The sequence below is a fragment of the Cheilinus undulatus genome, linkage group 4, assembly GCF_018320785.1.
Source record: "Cheilinus undulatus linkage group 4, ASM1832078v1, whole genome shotgun sequence".
Taxonomy (NCBI): domain Eukaryota; kingdom Metazoa; phylum Chordata; class Actinopteri; order Labriformes; family Labridae; genus Cheilinus; species Cheilinus undulatus.
The window spans coordinates 15228997-15246613 of record NC_054868.1 but is presented as its reverse complement, the minus strand read 5'-3'; the positions used below and the strand labels follow the sequence as shown (position 1 = coordinate 15246613).

The following is a 17617-nucleotide window of genomic DNA, read 5'->3' as shown; positions in this document are numbered from 1 at the left end:
GTATATTGATCTTGAAGAATTATTCTCTCATCCATATTTTTGTTTAGTTTACTCAAATGTGTGGATTCTGCTGATGTTGTCTGCATGTCATGTTCTGTCTTCTTATTTTTTCTTTGGGTTGTTGTTTTGTTCTTCTGCTTGCTTCTGCACTCATCAAATCACTTTGTAAACCCATGTTTTTAAAAGTGCTATACAAATAAAGTTATTATAAAATGACTGTCTTTACTGTGTCCAACCTCAGCAGGCTCGTTGGAAGCGGCCTTGATTATGCACCTCAACAATCTGACCACGTTCAAAGACAGAAACCTTCTTTGCCATCAGGTCATAATAGTGTGAATACCTGACGGAAAATGACATTGAATCCACATTTTTGTGTACATTTTGGCTTTTAAAGGCTGTGGTCTTACACTTTTAAACAGCTGATGAACAGCCTATTTCAATTTAATTATTGTTTTCTATAAATTGCTTACTTAATTTTTTTTTGGTCTCATTCCTATTTCTTCTTTTGCATTTTGAAGCTCTACTTAGAACCTGCTTAAGATCCAACACTGCAAAATGTAAATTCTTGCAATCTTTCAACTGGTCTTAAAATTTTAATCAGGAATGTATTTGAGAACTTGGGTCCACCCAATTATCCAAGTCACTTAGGTTGCAAGTTCAGTTGTCTTATTAGCAATGCAAAGAAAATATACATATTTTTAATACTACATACTTAAAACTTCAAATTTAAAACCCCATTCGGCACAACTGGCACCAAAAACTTTTGGTGTCCTAGTTGGTTCTCTTTACTGAGAATCTGAAATACGAGACTGACCAGGAAAAGATTGAAATTTCTAAAAAGTTTATTTTCCAGTTGTAATATACAGTTCTTATATAATTATTTAATCGTAACAACAACAAAAAAAAAATTTAAATGATCCTACCTTGGGAACTATCATACAAACGTGACATATAGTCTTTCGATTTGTAATTCGTCAAACCACTCCTCACAAGAATGGTTTGACGAAAGATGGGTGTCAAGTCAAAGACCTCTATTAGTGCAAGTGTGCATAAAGCTCTTGGTAAAGTAATCCCGCAAGGCAAAAAATATTTTTTCTTGTTATACCAAACAAGCAAGAAATAATCCCTGGCAAAAGAAATGCATAAAAACAATGGCAGCAGCAACAACCACAAGATACTTTTTGTGAAGAGCTTTAAAACCAGTTCTTAAATTTCCCAAGCGCCACCTAACCACATGTTAAGCTTGTCATCTCTAAGTGCTTCTACTCTGGCTATTAGCCCTTCCAATAGATCTTGCTAGAAACTGAACCACTTGATTGGATTAGGTAAAAAAACAAACATTTCTTTCAGAATTTAAACCATACACCTTTGAGAAAAAAAACAACTGACACCAATAACCCCATTATGTCTTGAAGACATTGGTATTGCTGCCCTCCAATTTTCATGTTACCCCAAAGCCTCAATGTCATTACAAAATAATGAAGGGGCAGTCAAAACCATTTGTCCTGTTATCTTTCCCCTTTCTTTATCCTTTAATCTTTCCAAGGAAACATGGCGATTTCCAGTACTGCATTGTCCTCTCCATAATCACTTTCTGACTTTAGGACAAAAGAAGACAGGTTCCAAATGTCTCCTCTCATCTCTGCTCCTCATCAATGTTTGTCTACCAAGAGGAGAAAAATGGACGCTTGCAGTGGAAGGTTTGTGTGAAGGCATTGCCAAGAGTGACCACCCGACCATGGCTGCCTGAACGGCTTCGCTCGACTACCACCCTTGGCATCTGGACCAGCTGGATGGGACTCTTTCCGTCCTTCAGTGCCTGGGTCAGGTTCAAAATCTGGCAATAGAGTTCATGATTTTAAAACACAAAAACCAATACTGTGAGCGAGAAACAGGCATTTTAATCACCCTGACTGCCAGTGCACTGGCTTAGTGTGACACTACTCATTTTGGGAGTTGAGAAATTTCTGGCAACTAATTGAAAAATTCAGCTCTAATCGAAATAATTACATTATCATGTAACTTAGGGACATAGTAACATTGAACATGCATAAAACCTTTATCAGAATATTCAAGTTTTTTGTAGTACAAAGAAATTACTAAAATGTTTCTGTTTTCATGTCAGGAAAAGAAGTGCATCATTTAAAAGTAATGAATATTAGGCATAGACACCCAAAGCTCACCTGTCCTCTCATGACAGACATCTGTCTTTCAAACATTGCTTTGTCAAAGCCTTTATCCTCCTAAAAAATACAAGTCAGATGGTGCTCTACTTTAAAAATAGTTTCAATTTTCTGCAAGGATGATTTGTGAGAAGAGATGTTAATGTGGATCATACCTTGAACATTTCAAAGAGATCCTCACAGAGGTCCTGGACAAAGTTCATGTCAGAGAGGCGAGACAGCACTAGGTCTCTGGTCTCCTGGGAAAAAGCAACCTTAGCCTGAGGAAGCCAGGCCCAGTGGAACGGGTCTGATGGAAATAGGAAACAATAGTAGTTGTTGTGTAAAGCTCCCAATATGCGCCCAGTGACAGGAATCAACCATTGCTTGCTACAACCATAATAGTTTTTGTGGTTTACAACTGCCTTTTCCTTTTACAGCATTTTTGAGTCAGCACCTTTTAATACTTTTGATTTATTTTATTTCAGTTATGTTGCACAATTCTTTAAACAGCATCTAAAGAGAAGATGGAGGCATAATAACATTAATAATACAACAACTCATACAGTACCAACAATACAAATGCTTCCACTACTAATATTAATAATCAATTTTTTAAATCATTAATCATGCAAAAATGTACTATTTAATTGAAAAAAAAAACATAAGTGGATCAACGTACTGAAAAAAAAAGTTTTATTACATTAATGAATATGAAATTAGTGAATATGAGGCAACAGTCAAAAGTATTTTGGCTTTGTACGAACAACTATACAATTGACTCTGTTCCAGTGTGAACCCTTTTGAGCAGTTCATACTTGAACAACCAATACAAGACAATTTATACAGGTACATCTCAAAAATTTTGAATATCATGAAAAAGTTCAATATTTTTTGTCACTCATTTCAGAAAGTGAAACCCATCACACATAGAGTGAAATATTTCAAGCCATTTTTCTTGAAGTTTTGATGATTATGGCTTACAAATAAAGAAAACCCAAAATTCAGTGTCTCAGAAAATTAGAATATTGTGGAAAAAGTTCAATATCGGAAAGTCATGGTGTCACACCCTAATTAACTGAAAACACCTTCAAAGGTTTCCTGAGCCTTTAAATGGTCTCTCAGTCTAGGTCAGTAGGTGACACAATCATAGGGAAGATCTCAGACTTGACAGATGTCCAGAAGACAGTCATTGACACCCTCCACAAGGAGGGTAAGCCATAAAAGGTCACTGCTAAAGACGCTGGTTGTCCACAGAGTGCTATATCCAAGCATATTCAAAAAAAGGTGAGTGGAAGGAAAATGTGTGGTAGGAAACTGCAGACTTGAGAGGACTGTCAAGCAAAATCCATTCCAGAATTTGGGGGAGCTTCACAAGGAGTGGACTGAGGCTGGAGTCAGCACATCAAGAGCCACTACGCACAGACGAATCCTAGACATGGGCTACAAATGTGGCATTCCTTGTGTCAAGCCACTCCTGAACCAGAGACAGTGTCAGAAGCATCTTACCTGGGCTGTGGAGAAAAAGAACTGGGGCCTTATTTATAAAACATTGTGGAGGATCCATACTAAAAGTAACCTGACACGCCAGATGAATTTGTTTCACACATCCATCTGGGAAAGCTTCAATAGGGAACGTTTGAGAAAAAGCAGAGGCTTTGAAAAAAACTCGGAGTATGATTGGGTGAACGTTTTGTCACATCGCTACGGGCCAATCAGAGCAACAAAACACGTGACATAGCTGCTATCAATGATCATGATCATCACTGATTGGTCCTGTCACTTTCTAACTGGGCCCAAACAGTTCAGATGGGAGCTTTGCAAGATGGATTTGCAAATGAAAAAACAAGGAAACGGGGGTATCCATCTGCTTTGCAAGGTTATACTAAAAGGGTACATGCGCCCAAAAGCTGAAAATGGCGTGCGCCAACAAATTATCTGATTTATAAAACCATAGGTGGGCACACTTGCAAGCCCTTTTCCCTTTATAAATCACAGTCCACCTGGAAGATTGCGCAGGTGGGTTCATCTCACATCCCGCGCTGTACACACCCACATTTTACCATGAATGGTCAATGCAAAGTACTTCATGAATGTTTTTGCATATAAATTAGCCTGCTGATTGACAGCATTTTACGCTCAATCATGGCATAAACGACTAGGAAAAGGAATTTCACAGAGACCAAAATAGAGGTGCTTGTGGGTGAGGTGGAGGCCAGAAAAAATATTTTATTTGGTGGTCACAGTAGTGGCATCACTAATAAAAGAAAACAAGTGAGTGGCAGCACGTTGTCAGCGCTGTAAATAGTGTGAGTTCCACAGAGCGATCTACAGTCTGTTCCTTACACCACTGTGTGTCAGGATGAATGAGTCATGTGTTGACCCAGGCCACCATGCCACTAAATTTGTCAAAACCATGTTTGAGGTACACATAATTTGTACATTGATTGAATGCACATTGTTTCGGTTCACATAGACAAATTTATTTTCACTCTGAGCCCTTATAGCAACTTGAGTGCAGTAGATTACATTTGGGAAACCGGACATTGCTGCAAATTGCCTTTCAATGTTGGCCTGTTCACCCACAGTGTAAGGAAACCTGATGTATTGACTGGTCATGTCTATAATGTCATCCAAAACGGCTGGCATTAGTGTGCTGAGGGATGGCTGCAATATCCCAGACCTAAGGACAGAATTTAACTGTATTATGTCATACCCAAAAGAGGCTTTAGACAAAAAATGTAGAATTATGTATTGTTAATCATATCAAACACATACCTGTTGGCTAATTCCTGCTGGAAGGAGTCAGTTGCCAGAAACCCCTGAGTGGTCAGCACCTGTATATGCACCGGGATGGCGTGGTTCCGGCGGATGGTTCTTTCTAACACTGGGCCCAGTTCAGCACCTAGATCCAAGAGCACTGCTCTAGGGAATCTAAATCGGCTTATTAGCCAGTCATTATCATGGACCAGGAAATCTTTGTGGTCCTCAAAGTCTCTCTCCATCCTGATCCTACCATTTGCGTGATCTTCCAGCAGTGCCAGCACATCCATTGTGCAGCATTACACACTACACTATTTATATGCTTACTCAGCAATTAGACTGATTGTTACACACCTTGTCACAACTCATACTAATCAATCAGTGCTATCACCGCTCTATATCATTTGAAGATTAAAGTATGATATATGAACATTGTACATACAGTAGTAAACCTAATGGCTCACTAAAGGAACACATCTATAACACTGCAGACTTGGGTGTTTATGATTACGCAGGTCTCTAAGTCTGATATGTGGTGACATTAAATGCATGAGATAAAACTGGCTTCAACTGACCACCTCATCATCTGCGCTGAAAGTTTCCCCTGTCTGTACTAGGATCAAAGTTGACGTACCGGTGCACACATTCTTGTTTAAGAGATTTGTGTATTTTTCTTTGCACAAACTTATTTGTTGCCTCCCATGTTCATTGTTTATTTGAAATGCAGTGATGCAGTATGAAGTGTGTTAAATATGTTGTTTGTTCGTCTTTGATGAAGTTTGATTTGGGGATTTGTGTATTGTTGTTGAATGTGAATTGTCACTAAGACTTTGCCTTTTGTTTTAGTTTTCACAGTGCTTCGAGTACATCAATAAACCCACGAGAAGCATCAGTCGAGACTCCCTGCTTTTTTTACCACACCGGGGGGCAGTTACAGCATGTCTCTCTTCTCAGACTAAAACGAATTGATACTCAGACAGGTAACTTGGATAGTGTATATCTACAGCCAGCAGGCTAAAATCTAACATTCTGGATACATCAGGTTTCTTCAGATAGCAGAAAATCAAGAGTTGGATACAAGTGATGCAAGCTGAAAAAGGCAGAGCACTTCAGTAACACCAGTTTTCATTGAAACACAACACCAGGCTTATTAGCAGTTAGCAAAAACAGCTAGGCTCACCGGGCTAGAGTCTGTTGTCCCAACCAGCTCTGAATGATGCTGTAAACTCAGTTTCCCTCAACATCTGATTAGGAGGTCATAAGCAGCACTTTGGGCTTTATATATATAAAGACATGAGCGGAACAGCTGCACAGACAGGGGCTTCAGGCAGTGTTAGTAATGCTGTTTAATCTTCTCTCTTCCGTTCAGTACAGAAACAGCAACGCCATTTTATGCAGAAAAAAAGCAAAAAATGGCATTCTTTTTTATCCCCCATAATATTTCTTATTGTTTTTTTGCAAGACAAATATACAAATAAATATAACAGTTATAGACAAAATCGAACCAACAACTGTGCTCCTCTGTGTAAACCAAGCGGCAACCTCCGGTCCTGAAAAATGAAGCCAATGCGTGAGTGCAAAAAATTGCTATACCGCGAGTGTCCACTTGAGGCTGGCTGCAGGAAAACCGGAAGTTCCGTCTGTACACATGTTAAACAGCCGGTTTTGACACACAAAATAAACTGGTTTACAGCCTGGTTCAAAACACCAAATGTGTCTCATTAGCTAGTGTCCTATTGTGCTCCCACTGTACTGGGGTTGAATTTTTTTGTACCACGATCGTTTGGATTATATTTAGGATAAACCTCACTTCACGGTGATTGGCATGTCTCATTTGATTGACAGATAGCTTGGCAGACAGATGCTCCGTTTCTGGCAACCGGAATGCTAGCTAGCAAGCTGACAGGAAGTTGCGCTTAGTGGGCGGGCCGTTAGGTTGATCTAAAGTTCGGTTGAGACGATGATTTCAATATGGAAGCATCCACGAATGGGCTTCAAAAGCCATTTGAGTCCGCCTATTGTAAGCAGATGACTGACGTCACATGGGGTTTGTCCAATTCTTTCTACAGTCTATAGTTTAAACAAGACAATCTGCTGCAAGAGAATGTGCATTATATACAGTGCATTTGATGTGTAAAGAAAATAGTCACAAGCATAGAAACTGCATGGTCACATCATTCGCTGTCATCTTCAATTGTTACATTTGCAGTCTTAACATAGTCGGCGGGATTTAATGTGATGCGTTTTGCAATACTTTTTTTCTATTGTTACCCTCACCTCTTCCCAAAAATTTTAATTTTCCTACATTGCCAAAAACAATGAAATAGGGTTCCTTTACTTTCCCTACATTTTATGCATGTACCAGGTATATTTTTATTATATCGGTTTAGTTCTACTGGTTTAGCATACATGAAATACATTACCCAAAGGTCTTAAATTTGTCGGGGCAGGACTATTTAAAGGTTGTTTTTTTTTTTTTTTTTTAAATCTTATTTTTGAACCTTTCCTGCTTCGGGGCCCCGACCGTAGTCAGAACGCACAGGGCAGAGTGGTCTACCCAGAGCCATTGAGAGAGAGAGTTATGACACTCCCATATACTCCAATAGAAATTGAGGAATGCGGAAGTCACGTGGCTCATGGGGAGCCCGATAGTTCCAAACAGCGAATAGTTCCAGCTGAGAGCCCGTGTTTTCAGCGTACCCTAGGCCAACTCACCGAGTAAGTACACAAAATTACAGTTTATTTTTACATTTTGTCTCATGAGCTGACATCTTGTTAGCCTAGGCAACATAGATATTATATATATAGACAGCTTTACTTAATGTTAATCTAAAAATAATACGTAGTTAACTTCCAAATGCAGTAAGCTAATATGAGCAGCACATAAGTTAGTTCGTAGTTAGCACAACCAGATGTCAGTTTGTCCACATTAACCTCAAAATAATTTCAGACGTCTGTGCTCTTTAGCATACACAGTTTATCTTTAGTTATTAGATTTTTTGTTTAGTTAAGGAACAATTGTGACAGTATAGTCCCAGTTTTATTATACTGAATACATGTTCTCTCTTACAGATTATATCAAATATCTTACAGTTTTAGAAATATTTCCCCATTTACCTGGGTATCATTAAATTTTACCAGGGGTGTACAAACTGTGGCCCGTGGTCCAGATTTAATTACCTGATGGTAAAATAATGAAATAAAATGAAATAAGGCTCACATTAGAACATGAAGCCTAATCTATATTATAATTATACTCTAATCTATATTATAATTATACTCTTAGTTTTGACTAGGGATGCAGGACATGCTGATAATTACAAACTTACTGTAGCCAATACTGAGATAAAATTTCTAAAAGACAACAGCAGCAAACGCAGCCTGAATGGCACTTATTTGCTCAACTACCAGCTCCACCTCATCGTCCACTTAACAAAACATATTGCTCAATAATCTTCATCACCAACACTCCTACAAAGTTGGACAGCTTCCTGCAGTTTACTCTTATTCTTTGACTGAATGCTGATGATCTGTTAGTGTCTCCCCTCTCTGCTGCAGAGTCATTCTTGTCCTGAAGAACGGCAGATCCAGTGACAGAAAGGGCGTTTTTTGTGTTGTTGCTATAAATGAAAGGCTGTAATACAGGCAGTTTTTAAAGTATATTCACTTACTAAGTGTATTGTTGGGTCATTGAGTGGTTTTGGAGATGCAGCAGAGGTTCTATGTAAGGGCTGGGTTATTATGGCAAAAATCAAAATCATGATTAATTTAACTTTTTACCTCAGTTAAAACTAATGAATGATTATTCCACCCCAACCTCTGACTCTGTTCTGTAAATATTTGGATGATTTTAGAACAAATAATTGAGAAGAATGTGTACAGATAAACAATGTATGGTTATTTACTGAAGCAATTAAAATCAAAACACACATCGGCTGAAATGAAAATGTTTTGTAAAAAGTAAAATATTCAAGAAAATTATAAAACAAATTATATTTCTTGGTAAAAAAAAAAAAAAAATACTGTTGTATGAAAAGTATAAACTAACTTTGCTGCTCTCTTTTACAGTTTTTATTGCTGTTACAGCTCATGTTTGAAAAACTTTAACATGTAATGAAAAACTATGACGTATTAATAAATGTCTTTACTGCAGCTTTGACTCTGTTTTTATTTTACTGGTAAAGTGACTTTAGAATGCAGTTTTGAAGCATTTAGGATTTAAAGTTGTCTTTGTACTATTCTCTCTATGTACAGGTAAACTTTGTAAAGCTAATATTAAAACTTCATTGCAAAATTTATTACAATAACATTCTGTCAAGGGAACATTTAACAGTGCTTACCAGGCAACTTGAGTTGAAAGGTAAATTCTGTAATTTAAATTTGATACAAGAACATACTGTAAACTGGATTATAGTTCAATGTTTTGCCTATAAAAAAACTACAGTAAACCATTGTAATATAAATACAGTATTAAACTGTAAAATAAATTGCTGTAAATCACTGATTTATTTTGTGTTTCTTTATCCCTTTGTCATTGTATTTTAGTATCCTGTGTGAAGCACTTTAAATTACCTTGTTGCCGAAATGTGCTACACAAATAAACTTGCCTTACAGTAACAAACAGCAGTTTACCAGGGCATTATTGGCAGCTTTTTGTCAGGGATGTACTGTAAATTCAACAGCCATATATTTACAGTGTAATAATAACATTAAAAAAGTAATTGTAAAATTAAAGTAAATAAATGCTTACTACCATTGGATTTCAAAAAGACGGAAGAAAAGGGTGAAGCTAAGGTAAAAAAAAAAAAAAGGTGGATACAGAGGCAATGCTCAGGTGGGACTGTGCATGTATGTGGCTTAGTTATGGTTTCAGTGAGGTTTAAACTTTAGATAGGTGATAAATAGGCAATAAATGTTATCCAAGTTTCATTAAAGGTTGATGTTTTTTGTGTGTGCTTTCACTATTTTCAACATTGAAGTAGGAATCCCATATTACCTCCAAATTTTAAAAGCAGCTAAATGAATAATCCTGTCTTATAGCAAACCCCAATAGTATACACAAAGGCATAATTATGATTAATGCACATTATGAACTGTTCATATAACAGAAAATTTCTTCTTATATACTGTATTAGCAGCAACAATATAGTTATGACAACGAATGTATTTGCTGTTCCCTCAAAAAGTTAACAGACAAAATGTTTAATCTTGTCTCTATAATCACATAAAAAATACTATTATACATGTGGTCAAATTCATAATAAGTACAACTTTTGCATATATAGTCACTGAAAATAGCCCCTTATATATTAGCTGCAACAAAAAGTTACTACCGTCATTGTAATCCCCATTTCCCCCCAAAATTTATCATTGACAAACTCAACAATCCTGTATTTTGATCACTAAAATGGCATCTATTACTTAAAGTTGTACTTTTATACAATAAATATGAGTATATGATAATCAAAATAACAATCACTCTGGATTAAAAGCTAATATTTACTGAAATCTCTCGTTGCTGCGGTCTCTCCCGCTCGAAATTATTCAGACTGACAGCTCTGATATGTTTGGAACTATTATGAGCTACGTGAACCACGTGACCGCGCGGCGGCGAGATCAAAGCGTGTCGTAACTCTCTCTCTCAATGGCTCTGGGTCTACCGCTCTCTCACTCTCACTCTCGCTCGCCCCACCCACCCAGACGCACACAGCTATTCACAGACAGACATACGCTACTTGTATAACACAGACCTGCCAACCTGTACGCATTTTGCGTACCAGGTATGCAATTTGACCTGAAAATACGCTGGTACGATATTGTCTCTCTAAACCACGCAAAAAGCTGCGGACATGTGAGTTCTGAGGGAAATGTGCACCATCATACTCGTGTGACAGCAGATGCAGCAGCGTGGTGAAGCAGTTTAAACTAATTATGCAGAGTAGCGGTGAATAACGAGTCTGCTTAACCGTTATATCCCCGCTCCCCCTCCTTCCTGCCTCCTGCCTCCCTCCCCTTGCGATGACAAGGTGAGAGAGGTGCGCTTGCCAGGCGCGCAGTTTTACCTGTCGCCACAAAAACTTCACTCCACTTTGATTTAAGATTTGAAATTCATGTCCGATCCTTTAATTTTATTTCCTCTCGTCATGCATAATCCTCTGTGTCTGGAGTCTGAGCGGTCACGTGCCGCAGCTGATACGATGGTGAGAAAGTGACCTGCACTAGCTCATACGTCGCGGTGTGTTCGCTGTCAGTGAGAGGACAGAGCACTCAGTCTGCGCTAACTTCTGATTAAAGATTAGTGTATTAAACGATGCATTTTCTCTTCACTAAAATTGTAGCTGCTGCTGTTTGGTTAACAAGCTAATACGCGTCTGATTATAGCATACAGGTCTGATATGACATGGTCAGACAGACAGCAGTGTCTGAGAGAGAGAGAGAGACAGGAGCACACTGCATAAACTTTGTGTGTATCGTTAGGGTAAAGACACGATTTGGTGATAGATTTTTTGTTTTATTTACAATTTAACTCCAATAGTGCTGATGTTATGATTACACTGTTAGAGAGAAAAGAGGGATTTATTCATTTACATCAGCTCTATAAACATCAGACCCCAGTGTGATAGTACAATATCTAAACTCTAGCAGTGTTTAATGCACTTCTAATAATGTTACAAATACTTTCCTATTACTCTGAGTATCAGTGAATATGTAAGGGGTGTCCAAACTATGGCCTGTGGGCCAACTGTGGCCCTTGGTCCTTTTGAATTGGCCTGCAAGAAATCCATTAAAAAGGTCCACATAAGAACATAAAACTTGTACTTCACTCTTTTTCTTAGTTTGACTAGGCTTAACAATATTGAGGTTTATACAATATGGAGATATTGGTGAATTAGATTTAGCCAATATCAATACCAATATAAAAATAGATAGACCTAACACTTCAGTCCTTGAAACTCAGTTAAAGGATGATCACAGAAACATACTTCAGTCTCTAGAACACACTAAAGGTTAAGTAAATAGGATGAACACAGAAAAAACTTCAGCTGTCTGTTGGTTCTGCCTAAGTGAAAAAAAAGAATGATAAAAGGATTACAGCAGCAAATAACAGCATGCATGGAGCTCATTTTCTCCTCTGTCTGATCTATCTCAGTGTGATTTCCAAATCATATTGTTGTAATTGTCTTCAAGCACCAACACTTCTATAAAGTTAGTCAGCTTCCTGCAGGTTGCTCTTGTTTTGTGTCTGAATGTGGAGATGAACCATCAGCGTCTCTATTCTCTGCTGCACCCCAAAATCCTTATCAATGATTGGCTGTTAGCTTTGTTAGACATTAATGTAGGGCTCTAATTTAGGCTGTTTTTCAAGTACTTTCACTTACTGAACATATATTTTGGTTACATGTTGGTAACCATGTAAGAAATATTTTATATATTGTGCTACAGGTTTTAACTTTAAGAGCCTCCCATGGACAGGTGTTGAAAATTAGCACTTTGCTATAAACACTTACAGTGGTGCATCTGGGACCTGTGTATGATTAAATGTCACAGCATCAGTGTTACTGTGTCCATGTCAAATAAATGCTTAATAAATAATACAAAAAAAATTGTTCTGTGCTACAAGATTGTCAACCTCTGTAGCACCAGTGCTATGTATATGTATGTGTTCCAGTTAGTGAACCAATTCATACTGTGAATGGGGATATTACTGTGTGCCAAGCAAAGGAGTTGCAAAAATCTGTGAGAAATGCCACATGTGGTACAGTGGTACTCAAAATATTTTGCCAAGGTTGGCAGGTCTGATAAAATTATTTTCGCAGGACTTTTTGAGATATAGAGAGGCTAGTTTCTTACTAGCTGCTGATATAAATGGTTATCTGCATGCTTGCTAGCTAGTCTGTGATTATGGGTAAGTGCAAATTTATCGAGAGTTGGCTGGACGACGTCCATTTTTGAAGTTGGCTCATGTCTGTTGCCAACCCAGACGAGACCAGATGCATTCCGTGCTTAAGAACAAAACCGCTGCCAGGAGCCACAAACAGACCCCAGCCATATCACAGTTTTGCGTCTCTGCCCCTGGGCCAGCGCAGCAGACAACGGTCCCGAGTGACACACATGCTATGCTTGGGTTGTAATACCGATGAACCGATGAACCGAGCGGGGACAGCGAGTCTGTGGCGGGGAACGTGAGGAGACGGGAGCCGGCTGAGTGGCAACCAGTAAGGGGAAAAACCGGAGGATGGAAGCAATGCTCCGCGTCAGGGAAAGGCTTCAAAGTTGACAGGTGAAAACTTAAAAGTGTTTTGTTCAAGTCGGCACTGAAGACCAGGAAAAAGACAGGTATAACTAAAGACTAAACAATGCCAGACGTAGCAGGGAAAAGCCAACACACTACTTTATATTATGTTTTAGGTTATAGAAAATAAGCAACCGGCTACGAGAGGGCAGGATATTTACGTTGGACATGTCTATATTCTGGGGAGCATTGCACCTTAGGCGTGGTTCTGGATCTAGAGGGGGGCCCTCTTTGGAACTGAGGATTTCCCCTCCACCCACCGACGGGGAACAGGGGAGGAGTGAACGATTATCCCCTAGTTGGGGGTCAGTTTTTTCTTTAGTTCATGTTAAGTTCTTATCAGTTCATTTGTATTTGGTTCAGTGCTGTTTGGGAGTGTATTTTTCAAAAGTAGTGGAAAATAACTATGAATAGCAGTATCAAGATAATGTCGCTGAATGTAAATGGTCTTAACTCATCTATAAAAAGAAACAGGGTGATGACAAAAGCCAAGAAGGATAAGGCACAAATCATATTTCTCCAAGAGACTCATCTGTCATGTTTAGAGCATGAGAAACTAAAAAGGTACGGCTATAGGAATGCATATTACAATACTTATAAAGAAGGGCGTAGGAGGGGAGTGATAATATTAATATCGGATACAGTTCAGTTTGAATATGGAAAAGAAATTAAGGATAAAGAAGGGAGATATGTCATAGTAGGGCAGGTTAGAGAATGAGCCTGTAACACTGGTAAATATTTATGCACCACCAGAAAGCAATAAATCCTTTATAAGTCCCTGTTTAATGCTATAGCTGTAGAAACAGAAGGAATATTAATTTGTGGTGGAGACTTAAATGTAGTTTTAAACCATGGCATGGGTACCACAAGCTTTAAGAAAACTAAACAGCAGGTAGCAAAATTTATAAATACATCCTTAGAGGAGATGGGAATGACAGATATATGGAGAAATCTACATCCTTTTGAAAAGGACTTCACACATTATTCAGCTGTGCATAAAGTTCATTCAAGAATAGATTATTTCTTTGTAAACATAGGTGATAATTACAAAGTTAAGGAATGTAAGATTGAAGGGGCAGATGTATCAGACCACAACCCACTCTATTTTAAAATATACCTGAATAATAGAAAGCGTCAGACAGTATGGAGGCTCAATTTAGGATTATTGAATAATGAGCAAAGAAAGGAGAAGATGAAAACAGAAATAAAACAGTATATAGAAGAGAATGACAACAGAACAGTGGATCCAACAGTATTTTGGGATGACATGAAGGCTAAATAATAGCTGAAACATCACATTTGAAAAGAGTTAAATTAGAGTCTTATAGAATTTGTACTGAGACACTAAGGGAATTAGAGCAGTGTCATCAGAACACAAATGATCCAGAAATTTACCAGGAAATTAAAGGGATAAGGACAAAGATAAATGATATGCTGATAGAAGAAGTGGAAAAAAGAAACCGTTTTTTAAAACAAAACCACTATGAACCAGGGTCAAGAGCCACAAAACTGTTAGCTAGACGTATACATAAACAACAAGTTATTAATACTATATATAAAAAAAGAGACCCTTGTACCAACAAATCAACAAATATACCAGGGGAGATAGAGAACATCTTTCAGAAATACTATGAAGAACTATATACACAACCAGAATCTGTAGATGAAGAAGAAATTGAAACATTTTTTAACTCATTAGATTTACCGTCAATTGGAGAAACACAAAACAAAGCATTAACAGTGGACATCAGGATAGAAGAGGTGAAAGAAGCAATACGCAAACTAAAGAATAGCAAATCCCCAGGCAGCAATGGATACCCTGTGGAGTGGTATAAGATGTTTAAGGATGAGTCGGCACCACTGGTCTTGGCATTGTTAAATTGGACTCTTAAAAACTATAAAATGCCGCCTTCATGGACTGAAGCGATAATCTCCATTATACCAAAACAGGGGAAGGATAAGGAACAATGTGGGAACTATAGGCCAATTTCACTGCTTAATGTAGATTATAAAATATATACAACACTACTCTGTAAACGTTTCACTAACTTTATAACTGAAATAATAGATGAAGACCAAACAGGATTTATAAGGGGGCGACAGACGCATGATAATATTAGGAGGACCCTTCATATCATAGATCATGCACAGGATAATAAACAAAGTGTTGTACTAGTGAGCATAGATGCTGAAAAAGCATCCAACCGAGTGAATTGGGAATTGGCAAAGTATTGCAATGGTTTGGATTTAATGGGAAATCAATTCAGTGTATAAAAACCTTATATCAAGATTCAACTGCCAGAGTCAAAGTAAACGGTAATCTAACAGAAATATTCAGAATACAGAGGTCAACCAGGCAAGGATGTTGTCTGTCGCCCACCCTGCTTGCGCTCTTTACAGAGCCTCTGGCACAAGCAGTTCGTCAAAACAGAGAGCTGAAAGGAGTCTGGATAAACGGTACAGAGCATAAAATAGGGCTTTTCGCTGATGATGTTATAACCTTCCTCGAAAATCCTACTGAAACACTGCCCATACTGATGGAACAGCTAGCGAGATTTGGTCACCTGTCAGGATACAAAATAAATATCTTAAAAACACAGATACTAGCATTGAACTACACACCACCAAAAACATTCAAGATGCATTTACTTTTAACTGGAACCTAAGGGAAATTAACTATTTAGGAGTTACTATTACTAAAGAGTTATGCAAACTGTAAAAAAAAAAGTGAAACCTAGGCTACTTTATCTATTCCAAGCTTTACCGATAGAGGTCACTCAAGCTCAGTTTACCATATGAGACCGGATTATATCCAGATTTATTTGTGGAGGAAAAAAGCCTAGGATCAGGTACCAAACTCTACAGCTACCAAAAGATAGAGGAGGAATGGGTTTACCAAGACTAACCGTGCGTACCAGAGCATGTGAGCGGAGCGGAGCAGGAGCGAGCGGGGAGCGCGAGCGGAAGGATTTTGGCCAGAGCGCAGAACGTTTTTTTCAAAAAAAGCTGGACCGGCACCTTATCTTGCGCTCCATTCCGCTCCAATTTCGCTCCGGAACCGCAAAGTTTGTTGACAGCACACACAGCATAGGAAATATTTAGGGAGAAATGTCTTCATAGGCTACAAATGGAAAGTTTTCTTCTTTTGCCACTTTGTGGACAAACAAGAATATAAAATAGTGTCATAGCTGAACCTGTGTACTGTGTTAATTTGTACACTTTTGTGTTTTATCAGAACATCATGTACTCCTCTCTGAAACACTACTACCTGCTGCTCCTTCTGCTCCTCCAACACCTGGTCCATCCACTCCAGCTGCTGTTCCCACAGGTATTTAAATGAATAGAGCCACATTAATCAACAAATGATAGATTTGTTATTAAACTGATCATTCTGAGCACTTTAAAGGAGTAGGGAAGTAATCTATAACAGCTTTCTTTAGACCAGATATTTTATAATGTAATTCGTGCATGTATGTTTATCTTTGGTAGAGCTAGTGCTGCCTCTCATGTCACAACCTAATCCTTTTCTGTGTATTTCCTTGGTAGTATTCTATTGATAAATTACAATAGTATCACTAAATATGTTGTTTCCATTACAGAGACCCCAAGGAGGAGACCCCTGAGTGACTCCAGACAGCAGCTGACAGAGGTGGAGAGGATGTTGCTGGAGGCCCTGAGGGCCTGTCCACCTGCAGCAGGAGGTGGAGAGGATGAAAAGTCTGCTTCCTTCCCTGCAGAGATTGCTGCTTCAGATGAACAAATTTGTCTTCAAATTCATAGACTGATGTATAAATGTAGCACTGTTCTGCTTAATCTATAACAATTGAAACCTACGGACTAGTTTTGGTTTCTACAAACTGAGGTAAATATCTCTGCAGGGAACGAGCCAGACTTTAATCTCCTGTCTCTTCTCCTTCTGATCTCTCGCTCTTCCATTCAACTCCTCTAAGCAAGCTCCTTTATGTTTCTGTTGTAAATTGATTTAAGTTTGTTTAAATGTAAAGTTAAATGTTTGTCCTTTTTATAAATTAAAATGTCTTTTAATAACAATCATAGTTGGACTTTTTAAGGTAACAATCTCATGCTTCTCTTATTATCATGGAGTAGATATTTGATTAACATTAACACTCATGTCAGTGTCAGCACTGTATCATCATTTTTAGTCTAAATATTGCTCATGTTTGTTTGGCTGGTAAATCTGGGATAACTTTCAGTCAAAAACTTCTTAATTGGAAGCCATCTTAAATTGCTGTATTGTATATATTTAGCCTCTTGCCAAGGTAATTAAAAGAACAAGTACTACATTTCAGTCATAAAATCATTCACAGAATCAGCTGTCCTGATACATGTTGCTGTCTTGTTAAACCTAGATTAAATTTTTTTTATCTGAAGTAAAGAG

General features: G+C 38.1%; 1 protein-coding gene across 1 annotated transcript in view; it reads right to left on the bottom strand.

The window, feature by feature from the left end:
- Positions 1–824: 824 nt before the first annotated feature.
- Positions 825–17617, bottom strand: part of pi4k2b (phosphatidylinositol 4-kinase type 2 beta) — a 118789-nt gene continuing 101996 nt past the window's right edge. The window contains exons 9-11 of the mRNA XM_041785507.1: positions 2339–2472; positions 2184–2243; positions 825–1837 (exon numbers count right to left, since the gene is read on the bottom strand). Coding sequence (XP_041641441.1) covers positions 1664–1837; positions 2184–2243; positions 2339–2472 — 368 coding nt within the window. The 3' untranslated portion in view covers positions 825–1663. The remainder of the gene's footprint in view (positions 1838–2183; positions 2244–2338; positions 2473–17617) is intronic.